Source organism: Strix aluco, chromosome 2 (genome assembly GCF_031877795.1).
Source record: "Strix aluco isolate bStrAlu1 chromosome 2, bStrAlu1.hap1, whole genome shotgun sequence".
Classification (NCBI taxonomy): Eukaryota; Metazoa; Chordata; class Aves; order Strigiformes; family Strigidae; genus Strix; species Strix aluco.
Genome location: NC_133932.1, coordinates 23,574,553 through 23,590,178, shown reverse-complemented (window position 1 = coordinate 23,590,178; position 15,626 = coordinate 23,574,553). Strand labels below are relative to the sequence as shown.

Below are 15,626 nucleotides of genomic sequence, written 5' to 3'. Positions count from 1 at the left end.
AAGCCTTTTTCAGTATTTCCTAAGGGAAATCCTTTACAGAAGTAGCTACAGTATATATGCTGTCATAGTTGCACACAGCATACAAGACTATCTCTTCTTAAGAAGCCTGTATCTCAGATAGTTTCATACGTTTATTGTTCAAAATACGTTAGTAAAAGCTGTACAAAAAGCAAGAGATATTTAACTAGGGCACCTGACACACCATGTAAGAATACAGAAAAAAAAAAAAAAAAAAAATCTCTCTCCACTCCAGCCCAAAATTCATTGTTATGGATTTTTGAAGAAAAAGAGGCTCCAGTATTCCTGTAACAACAGCCAGTTTGTACTCTCCACATGAGATCTTATACTATGCATTATAGAAAAAGAGAGCTTTTTAACAATGGAGAAATGAAATAAAATCTCTTAGGGAAAAAGTTAAAGTGTTTCTATATCAATTTTAACCAGGCACTCTAATTCAGAAACAGACATTACAGGAAGGCTTTCTTCTTTCAAACACAAGTTTTAAAATAGTAGACTAAAAGAATTTTTTTTTTTCCCCTTCAATCATTAACAGTGCCTTATAGTATGAAAGTGCTGATAATTTATTATTGAAACAAGACACTGAATTAAAACAGTTCAAGCACCTTTCAATGAAGACTTAAGAAATAAACCCCCAAATGCAGAAAAAAATTCCAAATTTAAATTTGGACTAAGAAGTTTATAAATCAACATGTCTGCCTAGATGTTCTATATACCTTCTAGAAGTTAAAAATATATATACAATGGTGAAAGCAGCACATTTTCAGATTTTACCTCTTGCAAAAACATTAAGAAGTAGTGGTGACAGTAGAACTTGCAAATAAAATGCTGGAGCAACCAGTCACTGTAATTTTAATGTTAAAGTATTGGCCACTGTAGTGGCCAAACCAAGGCTGACTCCATCTGAGTGTGTTAAATGGCTTCTTAGCATGGTTAGTTTATTAGCTACATGTACAGTGATGGCATAAGATAAAAAACTTCTAAATAAAGTCTTTTATGTGTTGGATGCATTTTGACAAATCCAGCCCTCAAACTCTTGGAAAATATTTTTGCTCATCTTGGATGAAAATCAAAGGCCAGCTTTCAAATATTGTACCAGCATTTCTCCTTAGTTTTGTTTTAGCAACTAGCAGACAAGCAGTCTACATCAAATGATCTCCAATATTGTAATAAATGGATTCTCAAGAGGTCAGGTTGAATAAACTGGCAAAGCAATGTAGAATAACTCGCACCAGCATTTAAGAGCCGAATATACAAGTCTTTCCAACGTTGCTCCTTAAAAAAAGTCACTCTAAGTCAGCAGTGTACAAGACTACAAATTACTAAGGACTAACCCTTATGAAGTGTGGATTAGAAACCTATCATTAACACACCAAGATTTCCTTGTACTACTAATATTTAGAAAAATCAAACACAAAAGTAGCTTCTGTTTTTTTCAGTAATTCAGCAATTCAAAATTGGAACTACACGAAGCAAAATATCAAGTTCACAGATGTAGGTTTCACATTTTAATTGAAGCTTTCATAGTTATCACTCACCATCAGAAGTACAAGTGTCCTTAAGTACACCAGCAGAATACATATTATCTGAAATTACATTTTTTCTTTATTTTGGCACATTTTTCCTTTTTTTGGGGTACAACCTCAGATTAAGATATATAAGATATCTGCTAATTTTCTCTAGGTGGACCTATCTCAGGAGACAGAAGAGAAATCCTCCCTGGTTTCTCTTTGAGAACTTAGTATATTTCCTAGGTAGGGCTCTGTTCACCCTGAAGATGCAACCCAGGGTTATTCTAAGAAAAAAACAAAATCAAATTAATTCCATTCTCATAGAATGAGTTATTTCACCATCTTTCTTCAAAACTGAAACTGTCTCCACACAGAATTAGAGATACAAGGTATGAAAAAGTCAAGTACAATGCTTTAAAAGTGCCATTTTGTTGACCATAAGTGACTTACCTCTTGTATGCTTAGACATAAACATGGAACTGGGAGTGGAGAGTCAGGGTCATGGAACTGATGCTTACCTTTAGTGGTACAGCTGCCAGCCAGAAAGAAAGCACATACTGAACTTACCTCTGCTCCATGCATTCACTGGATTCTCGTGTTCAGTGTGAGAGACTAGGGGAATCAGAAGCTGTGTCTACCTTAATGTTTAAGATGGCCTTGGGAGTGCATTTTTGGAGTAATTCTCCTCATCAATCCTTACCATGCTTTGGTTCATGGTTCAGAGCCAGTTTTTTGTGGGTGTGGAGGTGTTTTTTTTGGGGAGGTGGGGGGTGCTGTTGGTTTGGGTTTTGTTTAACATTTACTCATCTTTAAGAACTTTTCTGATAGAAATAACACAAAAAGCTGTGAAAAACTGCTATTTAAGAAAGCCGCTGCTAAAAAATTGCAAGTTAATAAGACAGAATGCTCACCTAGGCAAGAAAGGTGACCTTCACTTACCACAGGAGTTTACCCACAGAAGGGTAGGGCAGTATCATAAGCAAGTCTGAAGGATAAAAGTCAAGGATCACAAGTCATAGGACGGGATCATAGGGATGGGAGCAACAATGACTCAGGCTGGAAGGAAGCTCTGAAGTCAGCTGCAGGGTCAGACCAGATTGCTCAGGGCTTTATCCAGTAAGCTCTTGAGAACATCCAAGGATGGAGCCTGCACAACCTCTCTGGACAACCTGTTCCAACACTTGCTTGACATCAGCACTGTGGACAACTTTCTCTTAGGAAAGGCAAGATCTTTGCTATTAGACCTGTAGCTAGGAAAGAAGTACCAAGATTGCAATAATCCCCATCCTCACTGGATCCAATTCAGATTTTAGATTGGATTTACCCACACCATAATCTACATTTTTGCAACAGCAAAAGATACTTGCTAGATAATGCTATTCATTGCCTGTTTTTCAAAAGTGTCCAGACGGAGAAGTCACCAGGATGGTAATGAAGATGTCGTACAACTTTCATGTACAAAGACATTAGCTGGTTTGAGAAGTCAAAGGCAACAGTAATGAGCCAGGGCCAAAGAAATATATTCACCCTACAGAAAGCAAGAACAGGTAAGCTGTCCTGGCAGCAATTTTTATTAACAAAATACAACCTGTAAAATAAAAGAATAGATCCTGGCAACAAGTGAAGACAAGAAACAAAACAAGAAAAAGAAAAGCCAGGCACACCAACAGCTGTATGACTGACAATTGTTATTCTCAAGATGGATCGAAAGAAAGGGAAAGGATATCAAAGACCAGCAATTTCTCAAAGAAATCAATTTTGTAAAAAACAAACTGTGGGCACAAGCATAATTTATGAATTATTAATATGCACACAGAACAAGAAATATAGCCACAGATCAATATGGCTAATTAATGAACTTTTCATTCACTTCATATGCTAGAAAGAAGCCTCAGTCATTAAATGCACCATAAGAACAAGGAAGATGAAGGAAAGCACAGCTGCAAGGAGGACCGTAAAGAGCCTGAAGCGGTTAGGCCCTTTTGTTTTTAATTTTTCTTGAATTTCACTGAAAAAACTAGCATAATTAATTTCAAGATGAAGGGTACCTCTGGTTGCTGCTCTCCACACACTCCTAATTTTGGAGAAGACTGCAATGTTGACCTACAATTGAGAAAAAGCATATCTGGATGAATTTTCTTAAACACCTTGGCCTAATGAACTTCAGCTCAAGATATTTAGAAAACAGTTGAAGCCATTTAGCACTCAGCTCATAGCACAGTACTGAGGAGGAAGTTGGGTACTGTACGTTTTTGCTTCAACCAAATACAGATGCTTTTTGCTTAAACCAAATGTAAATTTAGAGATATGCAAATCCATATCGGTTGGTAATCATGAACGTAAAATGCTGATTTACTTTTATGCCAAGATAACAAGCCTTGTTAAAAAACAAAAAGAGAGGGATATATACATACAGCTTAATTTTAATGAGACTTCCAGCATTTCAGAAAAATTGTTTAACAAAAATCAGCATGGGATGTTATGGAAGGGAAAGGAGTTATTTCTGAAATCTTTAAGGCTCTTTCCTGATCCTTCTTCCTTTCAGTCATGTTCCTTTTGAATAGAGGAAAGAAGGTTTCCGTGTTGAATTTTTACTGCAGACAGGCCTTGGAATCAACCACTACCCCACAGAAAGGTCTCATCAATATTAAAAAAAAAAATAAAAATGTAAACTTATGAATGGTGTCCCTGTTAACATTCAAAATTTTATCTTCAATCAGAAAACTAGAGACAGCTGACCTAGATGTTGATTATTCATCTATCTCAAAACCGAAGCAAATTAGGCAGAAATAATTTGTTAGCTCAAGTTGCCTGTTTCTCATGAAAAGGCTTCTGAAAGAGCATAATTTATGAAGTAAAATTCCAGCATGAGCATAGAAATGTTTTCCTTTTTCCTTCACGTAATGAAACAGAAATTGGGCAACAGCATATGCTGCTCTAATAGTTACACAGACTCATACTGCTGGAAACCTGTCTCTTTTCCTATGCAGATCGAAGATGCATTCCCAGATTAGTATGCTATATTTCTTATTCACACCTATTAACCTTAGCATATCAACTACATTCATAGAATTTGGCATTTGGTTGATCCTAAATTAAGCCCTTTGTCTCCATGTGCTGGATACCTCCCCCCACCTCCTCCCCAACAGGCGGGGACAGTTACATAACTGCACTTCAAAGCAGCCTGCAAAGCAGCGTCTTTGCCTTCAGCAATCGCACACCAGTGACTCATTCAAGTGACCTTATTTGCTCATTAGAAGCTCTACGTGCAGGTTGCAAATGTCAGAGAAGCTGAATTAGTGCTTTTTTAAAAAAGAATATTTTTGCAGCATTTTGATGCAAATATTTGTGATACCTCAGGTCTCATCTAGCTGTGTGCTTATGGACAACTCTAACTTCAAATGTCTGTGCACCCTAAATACATGCCAGCAATAGTTGTACAACTCCGGTACTCATTCACCCTCGCATTGCAATGCTTTGATATGTTATGCTATGTAAAAATACAAGTATTTCTAACAAAGTAACCATTTTTCCCCACGACATTTTTTTTCCTGCTTGCACTTCAGCAGTATGTAACAACATGAAATGTCAAGATACAAACAGAGACAAGCTAGTAGTGATTTGTATTGCTCAACAACATTTATGGACTTCCATGCTCGCATATAAAATTAAGGTCTCAGTCCTTGAATACCTCACACTAGGGTACATCATCTTAGGAGAACAAGATGCAGAACGGAGCAATGCAATGTCAAGGAAAATAAGTCAAGAGAAGACTGTAGTATAAAACAGAATGAAAAACTGACTCCAAGCTGGCTGTGACTCTTCATATAGCTATTGACTGGCTGACTGTTCAGAAGAACACTTTTGAAACCAAGTGGGACGAGGAAGACTGTAATGCATATTGACTACCATTTCTCTTATAAAAGTACAATAAGGTTTGCTACTCCAACAGCCCACAAATAAAGAACAGCTGAAAGAAGAATGACATTTTCAATGAGATCAGAACAGAGGGCTGCCTATGAAAATGTAGGCCAGAGAGGCAGGAGGCTCTGTAACTTTTAACATACCTGAGAAGCTATATATGACAAGAACTTAGTGATACATATTACTACAATATACTGATACGTCAAAGCCATCCACAATTTAATGACAAGTGCTACATGCACTAATTTGACTAATTTAATCCACTAAAACTTAAACATAGGTAGTGAAAGGCTCATCACATTTCTCAAAGTCCCAATATCATTCAGATAAACTTCTTATTAAAAGGAATTTAATCAATGTATTATAACAATTTGCTCTTCAGGCGTATTCAGTAACTGCCTCAGAGTATCAATTAAAATCCACCAATTTCTTAAAAAGAACCCAGAGTAACAACAAACTCTTGTTTTTAAGTACTCTGCTTCATGTTTAAGTTCCAAAGGGATCGTAAAATTCATGGCTCTAATTGCAAGACAAAAGTTAGAAAGCAAGCTAGTCAACATTAAAACACCCCAACGTATTTAAAGAAAAGAGATACTAAAACTCAGCCTGATGGATGTTGGCAGGGAAGAAGAAAAAACACTGAAAGCAAGAAGAATAGGAGGGCAACAGCAGTTATTAATTTTGGGATATGTTTCATTTAAAAACTGATACTATAAACAGTTCTTAATTGTTTCTATACTATAAATGTTTGACTACTCTAGAAGACTGAGCTGCAATAAGAAAACCTTGTGATTTTTTTGTTTGCCTAATGCAACGTACTGTTCAAGTCAGCTATTCTTGATTAATAGCTTAGAAATCTGAGCCAAGAAAGACTTAGCGCATCTAAGAGAAATGAATGCACATAATTTGCATCTCTACTGGTTAGGTGAAGTATAAAGTGGACTTCTTATGGACTTATGTGGTTGATAAAATACTTGATACCCTTAACTTTCTGTTCTAAAAATAAAGCCAAATCATTCTTGAATGGAAGTACCAGAACAAGCCTCAATTTCCTTTATGCTTCGAAAATCATGCTATCCTCTTTAGCACTGTCTCACTTTTACCAGTCTTAGAAAGAATACAAGAAATAGTATTAAGTTAGTGCCTGTTTACTGCTAGTAGCTTACACAGTTACCAACGCTACAGAAAAAAGTAGATCCAAATCTGAACATCTCTGTCGCCCACATACTAACTTCTGTGTTTTGATCTTGCAACCAGAGAAGATACGAATGGAATAGAGAATTTTTAGGGTGTGCTGCTACAAACAGAATCACAAATACTACACATGGACTCCTCACCTGTGAGAAGTGAGGCAATTTTAGTTACTCTCTTTCACCACATGCTGCAATACCTCAAACGTGCTGTCACTTAAGACCATGCATACAGTTCATTACCACTACTCAGTAAACGGAGGATGCCTAAGGAACTGCTGTAACATTACTCTGCTTTTAAACTCGGTTTCAGTTAAGTGTTTCAGTGACGATCTGCATCTTCTCTGCACTAATGCTAATGTAACTGCCGACCAGGGAAGGTGCCCTCCTGGACCTGCTTCTTGTGAACAGGGAAGAGCTTGTGGGGGAAGTAAAGGTTGGCGGCCGTCTAGGGTGCAGTGATCATGAGATGATTGAGTTTTCAATCCTTGGAGAAACAAAGAGAGGGGTTAGTAAAACTGCCATCTTAGACTTCCGGAGGGCAAACTTTGACCTGTTCAAAGGACTGATTAACAAAATCCCTTGGGAGGCTGCCTTGAAGGATATGGGAGCCCAGGAAGGCTGGACATACTTCAAGAGAGAAGTCTTAAAGGCACAGGAGCAGGCTGTTCCCGTGTGCCAAAAAACAAGCAGGCGGGGAAGGAGACTGGCCTGGGTAAACAGGGACCTTTGGCTGGATCTCAAGAACAAAAGGAGAATCTATTGCCTTTGGAAGAGGGGCCAGGTCTCTCTTGAAGACTATAAAGATGTAGTGAAGTTATGCAGGGAGAACATTAGGAGAGCCAAAGCACAGCTAGAGTTCAACTTGGCTACAGCTGTTAAGGATAACGAAAAATATTTCTATAAATTCGTTAACAGCAAAAGGAGGACTAGGGAAAATCTCCCGCCTTTACTGGATGCAGAGGGAAACATGGTAACTAAGGATGAGGAAAAGGCTGAGGTGCTCAATGCCTACTTTGCCTCAGTCTTTAGCAGTGGAACTGGACACCCAGCCTCATGAGCTGGGAGATGGGGAGGAGAAGCAGGTTGAGGTCAGCACAGTTGAAGAGAAGGTGGTCAGAGACCTGCTACACCACTTGGATGCACACAAGTCTGTGGGACCGGATGGGTTACACCCAAGGGTGCTGAAAGAGTTGGCAGATGTGTTCGCCAAGCCGCTTTCCATGATTTACCTGAAGTCATGGCTAACTGGGGAGGTCCCATTGGACTGGAGGGTAGCAAACCTGACACCCATCTACAAAAGAGGCAGAAAGGAGGATCCAGGAAACTATAGACCTGTCAGTCTGACCTCAGTGCCAGGGACGGTGATGGAGCAGGTCATCTCGAGTGCCATTAAAAGTCATATAATGGACAACCAGGGGATCAGGCCTAGTCAGCATGGGTTTATGAAAGGCAGGTCCTGCTTGACAAACCTGATCTCCTTCTACGACAGGGCGACCTGCTTATTGGATGAGGGAAAGGCTGTGGATGTTGTTTACCTTGACTTCAGTAAGGCCTCTGACACGCTTTCCCACAGCATTCTCCTGGCAAAACTGGCTGCTCGAGGCTTGGATGATTGCACGCTTTGCTGGGTAAAAAACTGGCTGGATGGCCAGGCCCAGAGAGTTGTGGTGAATGGAGTTAAATCCGGTTGGCGGCCGGTCACGAGTGGTGTCCCCCAGGGCTCGGTTTTGGGTATACTCCTGTTTAACATCTTTATTGATGATCTAGACAAGGGGATCGAGTGCACCCTCAGTAAGTTTGCAGATGACACCAAGTTGGGTGGGAGTGCTGATCTGCTCGAGGGTAGGGAGGCTCTGCAGAGAGACCTGGACAGGCTGGAGCAATGGGCTAAGGCCAACTGTAGGAGTTTCAATAAGGCCAAATGCCAGGTGCTGCACTTGGGCCACAACAACCCCCAGCAGCGCTACAGGCTTGGGGAGGAGTGGCTGGAGAGCTGCCAGTCAGAGAGGGACCTGGGGGTGTTGATTGACAGCCAGCTGAACATGAGCCAACAGTGTGCCCAGGTGGCCAAGAAGGCCAATGGCATCCTGGCTTGCATCAGAAACAGCGTGGCCAGCAGGGACAGGGAAGGGATCTTACCCCTGTACTCGGCACTGGTGAGGCCACACCTCGATGACTGTGTTCAGTTTTGGGCCCCTCACTACAAAAAGGACATTGAATTACTCGAGCGTGTCCAGAGAAGGGCAACGAAGCTGGTGAAGGGTCTGGAGCACATGTCGTACGAGGAGCGGCTGAGGGAACTGGGGTTGTTTAGTCTGGAGAAGAGGAGGCTGAGGGGAGACCTCATTGCCCTCTACAGCTACCTGAAAGGAGGTTGCAGAGAGCTGGGGATGAGTCTGTTTAACCAAGTAATGAGTGATAAGACAAGAGGGAATGGCCTCAAGTTGTGCCAGGGAAGGTTTAGACTAGATATTAGGAAGTATTTCTTTACAGAACAGGTTGTTAGGTGTTGGAATGGGCTGCCCAGGGAGGTGGTGGAGTCCCCATCCCTGGAGGTGTTTAAAAGTAGAGTCGACATAGTGCTTAGGGATATGGTGTAGTTGGGAACTGTTAATGTTAGGTTAATGGTTGGACTGCACGATCTTCCAGGTCTTTTCCAACCTAGACAATTCTGTGAATCTGTGAAGTACTAGGTATGTCTAGTTTAAGATGAAGTTTCCAGAAAATAAGCGATTATGATGACGAGCACGTAAATGCATTGCATACCAACCAAGATTTCAGCAGTTCTAAGAGACACTTGATGGTAGGTTCCACAACTCTAGGGTTTTCCTTGGGTTAGAAGCAAACTTTTACAAAGAGGAATGGGATAATGGAGAGCTTCTGTATTCATTATCAATGAAAAGATACTAAGAACGCAACTGGTAGATACAGTACTTAGTGTTCTCCTAAATGTAATAGAAATGAAAACTTTAGGTATGTTCAAGATGTTTATGGCCAACTTATTGTCCAAGGACTTTGCTAGCAACAGGTACTAAACAGAAGTGAGATTTTTATGGTGTAGCATCAGCATATGTTTTCTTATTTGATGCACTTCCATTAGAAAAGAAGTCCCAATGCTTCATCCCATGTGATGACCTTGGATGAGTACACAGTGACCTTTTAAATATAGATTATAAATAAGCTTCCCAGATAAAAAGAGATCTTAATTAACAAAAATGAGAGTTTTATTTCAAAGGCCAAAGAAAAAAGCAAAAAGAGGTTTATGAGCCAAAGCAAAAGGTTTTGACCTAAGTTAAACTTGCTTTTTCCTTTTCACTGTTATTTTCTCCTCTTGATGCACAACAGTTTAAGAAGAAATATTATGCTTTTTTATTTCAACAATCAACAGAAACCACTTCAACTTCCTAAATTTTGTTTCAGTAAAGTCTGATGAAGATAGATTCAATCTGCTTTTATAAGCTAAAGCTACAAATTTGGGGCAACTAAATTATTTGTTCAAACAAACATGCCCAATTCTAGCAAAGTGTCTTTATAAGATTTTTTGTTTTTCAACTAACAGGAGGTTTTTATTCTCCTGGCATGGGAAGCACTGCTGTGTTCACCTTGAGAGGCAACCATGCAAAACACTGTAGCTTTTCAAACTTGAAGATGGTTTCAGGCCAGCTCTGTGAACAAGAACTTGCACAATCTCTTCTGATATGTCTGCCTAAGTACTTGTGTTATTCAGAACAGCTTGCATCTTCAGAACCCGAGACACTGGAAGGAAGAGATGGTTCCTACCTTCAGACTTAAAAATCCAAGGTTAAATCAGGCTGAGAGCCAGTTGGCAACAGTTCCCTCCCAGAGAGTTTTCAGGAATTTCCCCTAGTACATGCATTGAACTGCCCTGTACAGAATAAAATGAATAGGGGAAGGTTGTTGAAAATGTGATTTATGGAAGATTCTACATTTGTGATTCCCAAGTGAGAACACTAAACTAAGATAACTACTTCTGCTCAGAGTTGCAAACCGTAAAAGGGGACAGACACTTCCTTAATCAAATGAACAAGGCTCTCTGCAGAGGTGAAGGTGCACTATGTTTCACAGAGAAAAGCAGCAGCAGTATTTGGAGCCCTCCACTCCCACCAAAGGCAGCGTGTCACACACTGAAGACAGAGAACCACAACATCTGCTGTTTGCTTGGGGCGGGAGGGGTTAGTCAGACAAAGCACCTTAACAAAAGCAAATACGCTGTTGGTAACTGTCAGTTCCATTAGCAATAAAAACTTCAGGTTAGTGAATGAAAAGCTAATTTGGATCTTTATGCTTTAACAAAGACTTTTTAAATTTAAACTATCTATAATGTATGATGTAAATAAAATTCTACTGCACAAGACTGTGTACTGACACTAACATTAAAAAATACAATATATTGTATGCCTTGCTTATATCATACTTGTTTTGAACACACTTGAGCTGTTGTTAAGTTTCAGTATGTTTTTCAGTGAACCAAAATAAAGGATGCAAGAAGTCCCTGATCATCTATTACTAAGTGAATAGCAAACATTTTTGCTTACATTAAAAAAAAAAAAAAAAGAAAAAAAATCAATTAGCAATGACTGTTTCTGGCCAAGATACAGTAGAAAGCTGTTTCGATGCCCAGAGTGAATTAGCAACAGATCAACTTACTGAAACCCAACTGGGCCTTGGTTTGCAAATTAAAACCAGTGAAAAGCAGATTTCACAATTTGTTTCAGAACAGCTAATACAGAGCAGCCTCAGCTGAAACAGGAGCAACGTGTTCAGGATTCAATACAAACAGTAAATGTCTAATTTATAAGGAGAAAGAAGAGTCTAGTGGTGTAAAACAGATACATGAAATGTGTCTGAAACGACTGAAAAGTTTAGAACACTGATAAAAACCAAAAGGCTGCTTATATTAAATATTTAGTCAACGAAATGGCCATAAAAATATTTCCATAAAGAAAGCCCGAACAGTTTCAGGAGCCTGAGCACAGCTTAATCTCAGCTGTAAGTGCGAAGGAGTAGAATTTTTGTAACAATGTGTGCAGGGCATTTACACACCCAGAAGAACAATGCCTAGATATTTGATTAATTTAGCACAAACCAGAAAATGAAGTTAGGATAACAGCCTCATCTATAATTGTAATTAAATACAGGCCTGATGAAGATGCGGTATGGAAAAGAAAGAAAATAAGTGATACAAAAGTTAAGAGTGAGATCTTAAAAAAGTATTTCTTAAGCATTTCTGATCAATGAACCTCTAGCATCTTTGAAAAAGAAAGGCAAAAATTGAACAACAAAGTGCAGATTGGATTTAAATGTATCAGCATAAGTATCAGAGAAAAAAAGTCATGCTAATTCTGTTATGTGTTGTAGTCCTTAACACTGAACTTACACCTCTTCCATCTCCAGAAGTCGAAGAATTTCATACAAGACAGATGAAATGCAGCAGAATTTGCATTTTGGGTGAACACAGTCAAGTACTGGTATATCTCACAACACCAGATTAAGATTTTACTACTCCAATTTACTACCTTCTTCTACCTTTGCCAGGAGTTCCAGTAGCAGCACAGAGGTAGCAGAAAGCAGCACTGAAGGTGGGTTTGACTTGATGTTTCTAAATCAGAATCCTGCTAAGTTCCTGAGACCCTATAGGTCAATTCAGCAGTGCGCAGGAGTTACACACTGAACTAAACCAACTGAAATTATGGCAGTAGCTTCCTGAAATTATTGATAAATAAAAAGAGAGTAGGCCAAAATTGGAACTGCAGTGGTTTAAACTGACAGCAAGATTCACTAGACTGTGCTTGTCAAAGGACTTGAAACAACATGAATTTGGGCAAATTAAATTCCTTCAGCAAGTTAGCATTAATTTTCTGAATCTGCCTCAATGCCTAAAATTTGGACACTAATGCAAAACCAGCCAATTACTCAACAGTAATCATTTACTGCTCAGCTGAGCTAAGAGCACATTCTCAGTCCACCCAGTTATAAAACAGAAATTGTACAACCTTCCTGATGAAGGTTTAAGCTAATGCGTTTTCCTGTGTGACTGTGTGCACAGCATCATCTTACTGTGGTTACTTAGTGTCTGTAGTTTATTTAAGAAGGAGGAGTTACTTGCTTTTTCATGCCTCAACATAATTCCAAAAACTAAGGTATCACAAGGAAACTTTAACATGTAGTCTTTAAATTGTGATTTTTACTTTTGGTTCCTACTCTCGTGGTTTGAACTTGGTCAGTAGCCAATCACCACACAGACAGTTGCTCACTTCCCCCCCCGCCCCGGTAAAATAGGGGAGGGGCAAAAAAAAGGGAGAATTCTTAGGTTGAATTAAAAAACAACAGTTTAGCGATAGTAACAAAACAACAGTAACAATAGTAAGTCCAAATGGGTAATACACAATGTGGTTGCTTATCACCTGGCAAGCGGTACGCAGCCCACCCCCAGCAGTGATCCCGTCCACACCAAAGATCCCGCCACGGTGACTGGAAGCGGAAATGAGAGAGCACCCGCCTCCGTTACATACTGAGCATGACGTCACATGATATGGAATACTCCAATGACCCATCCGGGCCCGGCCTCCAGCTGTGCTCCCTCTCAGCCCAAGGCACGGGATGAAACCTGGATGAAACCAGGACACCTACTAAACGATCTCTTATGAAGAAAGCAAATTTCTAAATTATTTTTTTGCTGTGCACTAAGAATTAAAGCAAGCTTATACTGATGACAAATAAGTGGTTTCTTACCTTTTAACTACAGTTTGCATTCATATTAGAAAATAGAAACAGTTTTCAACTTCTAAAGCTTTCCTGTACAAGCAAAACAGTAAAGAAAAGGATATTTTCCTGGAGTTTCAATACCCACTCTGTAGTCCACGTAACTTTGATACGGATGGAAGTTGAAAATGAAAATGAGACCTGCTCTCTCAAATGCTATGACCTTATTGGATTCATGCTTTTCACTCACATAGGCCTAGGAAAGAAAAAAGATAAAAATTCAATACTATAAAATATTTAATTTCTAACTGAATTAACAAGAAAAAATCCTACTGCTGCTCTACCTCATTTCAAGTAAAACAGTCAAAGATCCAAGCAACATACATAAGGACAACTGACATTGTTTACATATGTAATGTCATAACATTTTTTTTGATTACTAAACGGTAGCTTACTTTTTATAAGGCAATGTAAAAATTAAAGAGGTAGAAGCATGTTAGGTATAGATCACTCAAAAAATTCTTGCTCAGAGATTGATAACATCCTCTTTTTATCACAATTTCCTTTAGCAAAAGATGGATTCCTTTTATCAAATCAAATCTAATCTTCATTCCACTTGTTATGGGGATCTGCATCATATCTACTGTTAGTAATTTAGAAAATTAAGCACTGTATATGTTTTTCATTTGTTTTTTAAAATCTGTGTGAGAAATAGGTTTGATAAACTATATTAAACTGCTGCACATACCACCTTTGTTCTATTTGCTAAAGCCATTAATAAATAACTAGACATCCGTTAAAAAAATTCTTCAAAGTGGATTATGACTAGTATGAAATAATTAAACACTGAGAAATTATAATAATTTAGTTGATTTGATAAAAAGTGCAGTGCCATAGTTGGGTAAAAAAGGCAAATAAAAAAGTGACAGGTTGAAGACCAGGAGACTATAACTTACACTATACTCTATTGAAAGTGTTTTCTCAGTAACAGAGTAATTACTTATATAAAGTAAATTGTCAGAACAATTTACACCTTCCCAAAGCAATCCTTGGATTGGATTACAGACAATTTTATAGTCTGCTTTACCCAATCTGCAGTTACTAAATAAAAATACCAAAAATAATAGGAAAAGAGCTTGCTATGAAGCTAAAAGCAGACTGCTTCAGATTTCTATTATCTATGGAAGATATTTCAGTGACATGTTTGACAACTTGAAATATATGGTGAGGCATTACGCAGTGCATAATAAAGTGCTGTTTAAAATTTCTGCATGCAAATTTGGTATTGTTGTTATTCTGAACATGTACCCAACTGGTGACTAAAAACTTATCATTTAGTATGTACAGCTTACCGGGGGAGATGCAAGCCAGCCAAATTTTTCCTCCCATTTATTCATATCTCTATCAAATGCATTTAGGAATCTATAGCGAAGAAGATGATCCTCAGTAAGATTAAACTGTCTTCTGGCATAGTGGTAGCTCTCATTATTCCCTCTTCTGGGGAAGTCAAGCCATTCTGGGTGTCCAAATTCATTACCTGCATTTAAAAATATTAAGAATCTGTGAAATCATGCACTAAAAATACACTACAACCACTGAAGTAAAATTCATTAAAGTATACTTCCTTTCTACAAGTTTTAAATTACACAGAATAATTCCCATATATAAATTAGTCATTTTATTATTAAAATGTCTCAGAACTTTCATGCATGTTAACAGGCTTGCTTGGCCAATAAAACTACCTGAGCAAAATATCCCATGGACTCAAGTATAAAGTGGTGAATGAATTATAATCTCTATGCTATCATACCATGTTTAGAAATTTATCATTCCCATCCTTTAATAAGGGCAACTGAAATTCAGTCAACCAGGATACAAATTTTAGAGTCACTATGAAACCTAAAAATACCACTTTGATAGTAGAAATCCATTGTTTTAGAGCACTTAAGAGAAATCAGTGCTACCATTCACATAACCACAGAGCAGAAATCTTCTGTTTTATCCATTAAACTTCAAACAACCAGAAGACCAGTTGGATGCACACTGACCACTTTCTTTGACTTTTTATCCTCACTATAAATACTGTTGTATAAAATAAACTATTAAAAAAGGATGACTTGAATCTTGGTTCCTCACCTCCTAGAAAAATTCAGAAGACATCCTAGTTTAAGTAGCAGGCTGGATTATGGAGAATAAAGCACAATGCTTAATGATGATGCATTCAGTATTTGCTACTGAAAACAAATGACTTGAGGGG

The 15,626-nt window shown here is 38.4% G+C and overlaps 1 protein-coding gene across 3 annotated transcripts in view; it reads right to left on the bottom strand.

The window, feature by feature from the left end:
* GBE1 (1,4-alpha-glucan branching enzyme 1) overlaps positions 1–15,626 on the bottom strand; it is a 171,367-nt gene that overhangs the window by 16,260 nt on the left and 139,481 nt on the right. For all 3 annotated transcript variants that reach the window (XM_074813398.1, XM_074813408.1, XM_074813414.1), the window contains exons 13-14: positions 14,722–14,906; positions 13,497–13,625 (exon numbers count right to left, since the gene is read on the bottom strand). In XM_074813398.1, the coding sequence (XP_074669499.1) occupies positions 13,497–13,625; positions 14,722–14,906 (314 nt within the window). The remainder of the gene's footprint in view (positions 1–13,496; positions 13,626–14,721; positions 14,907–15,626) is intronic.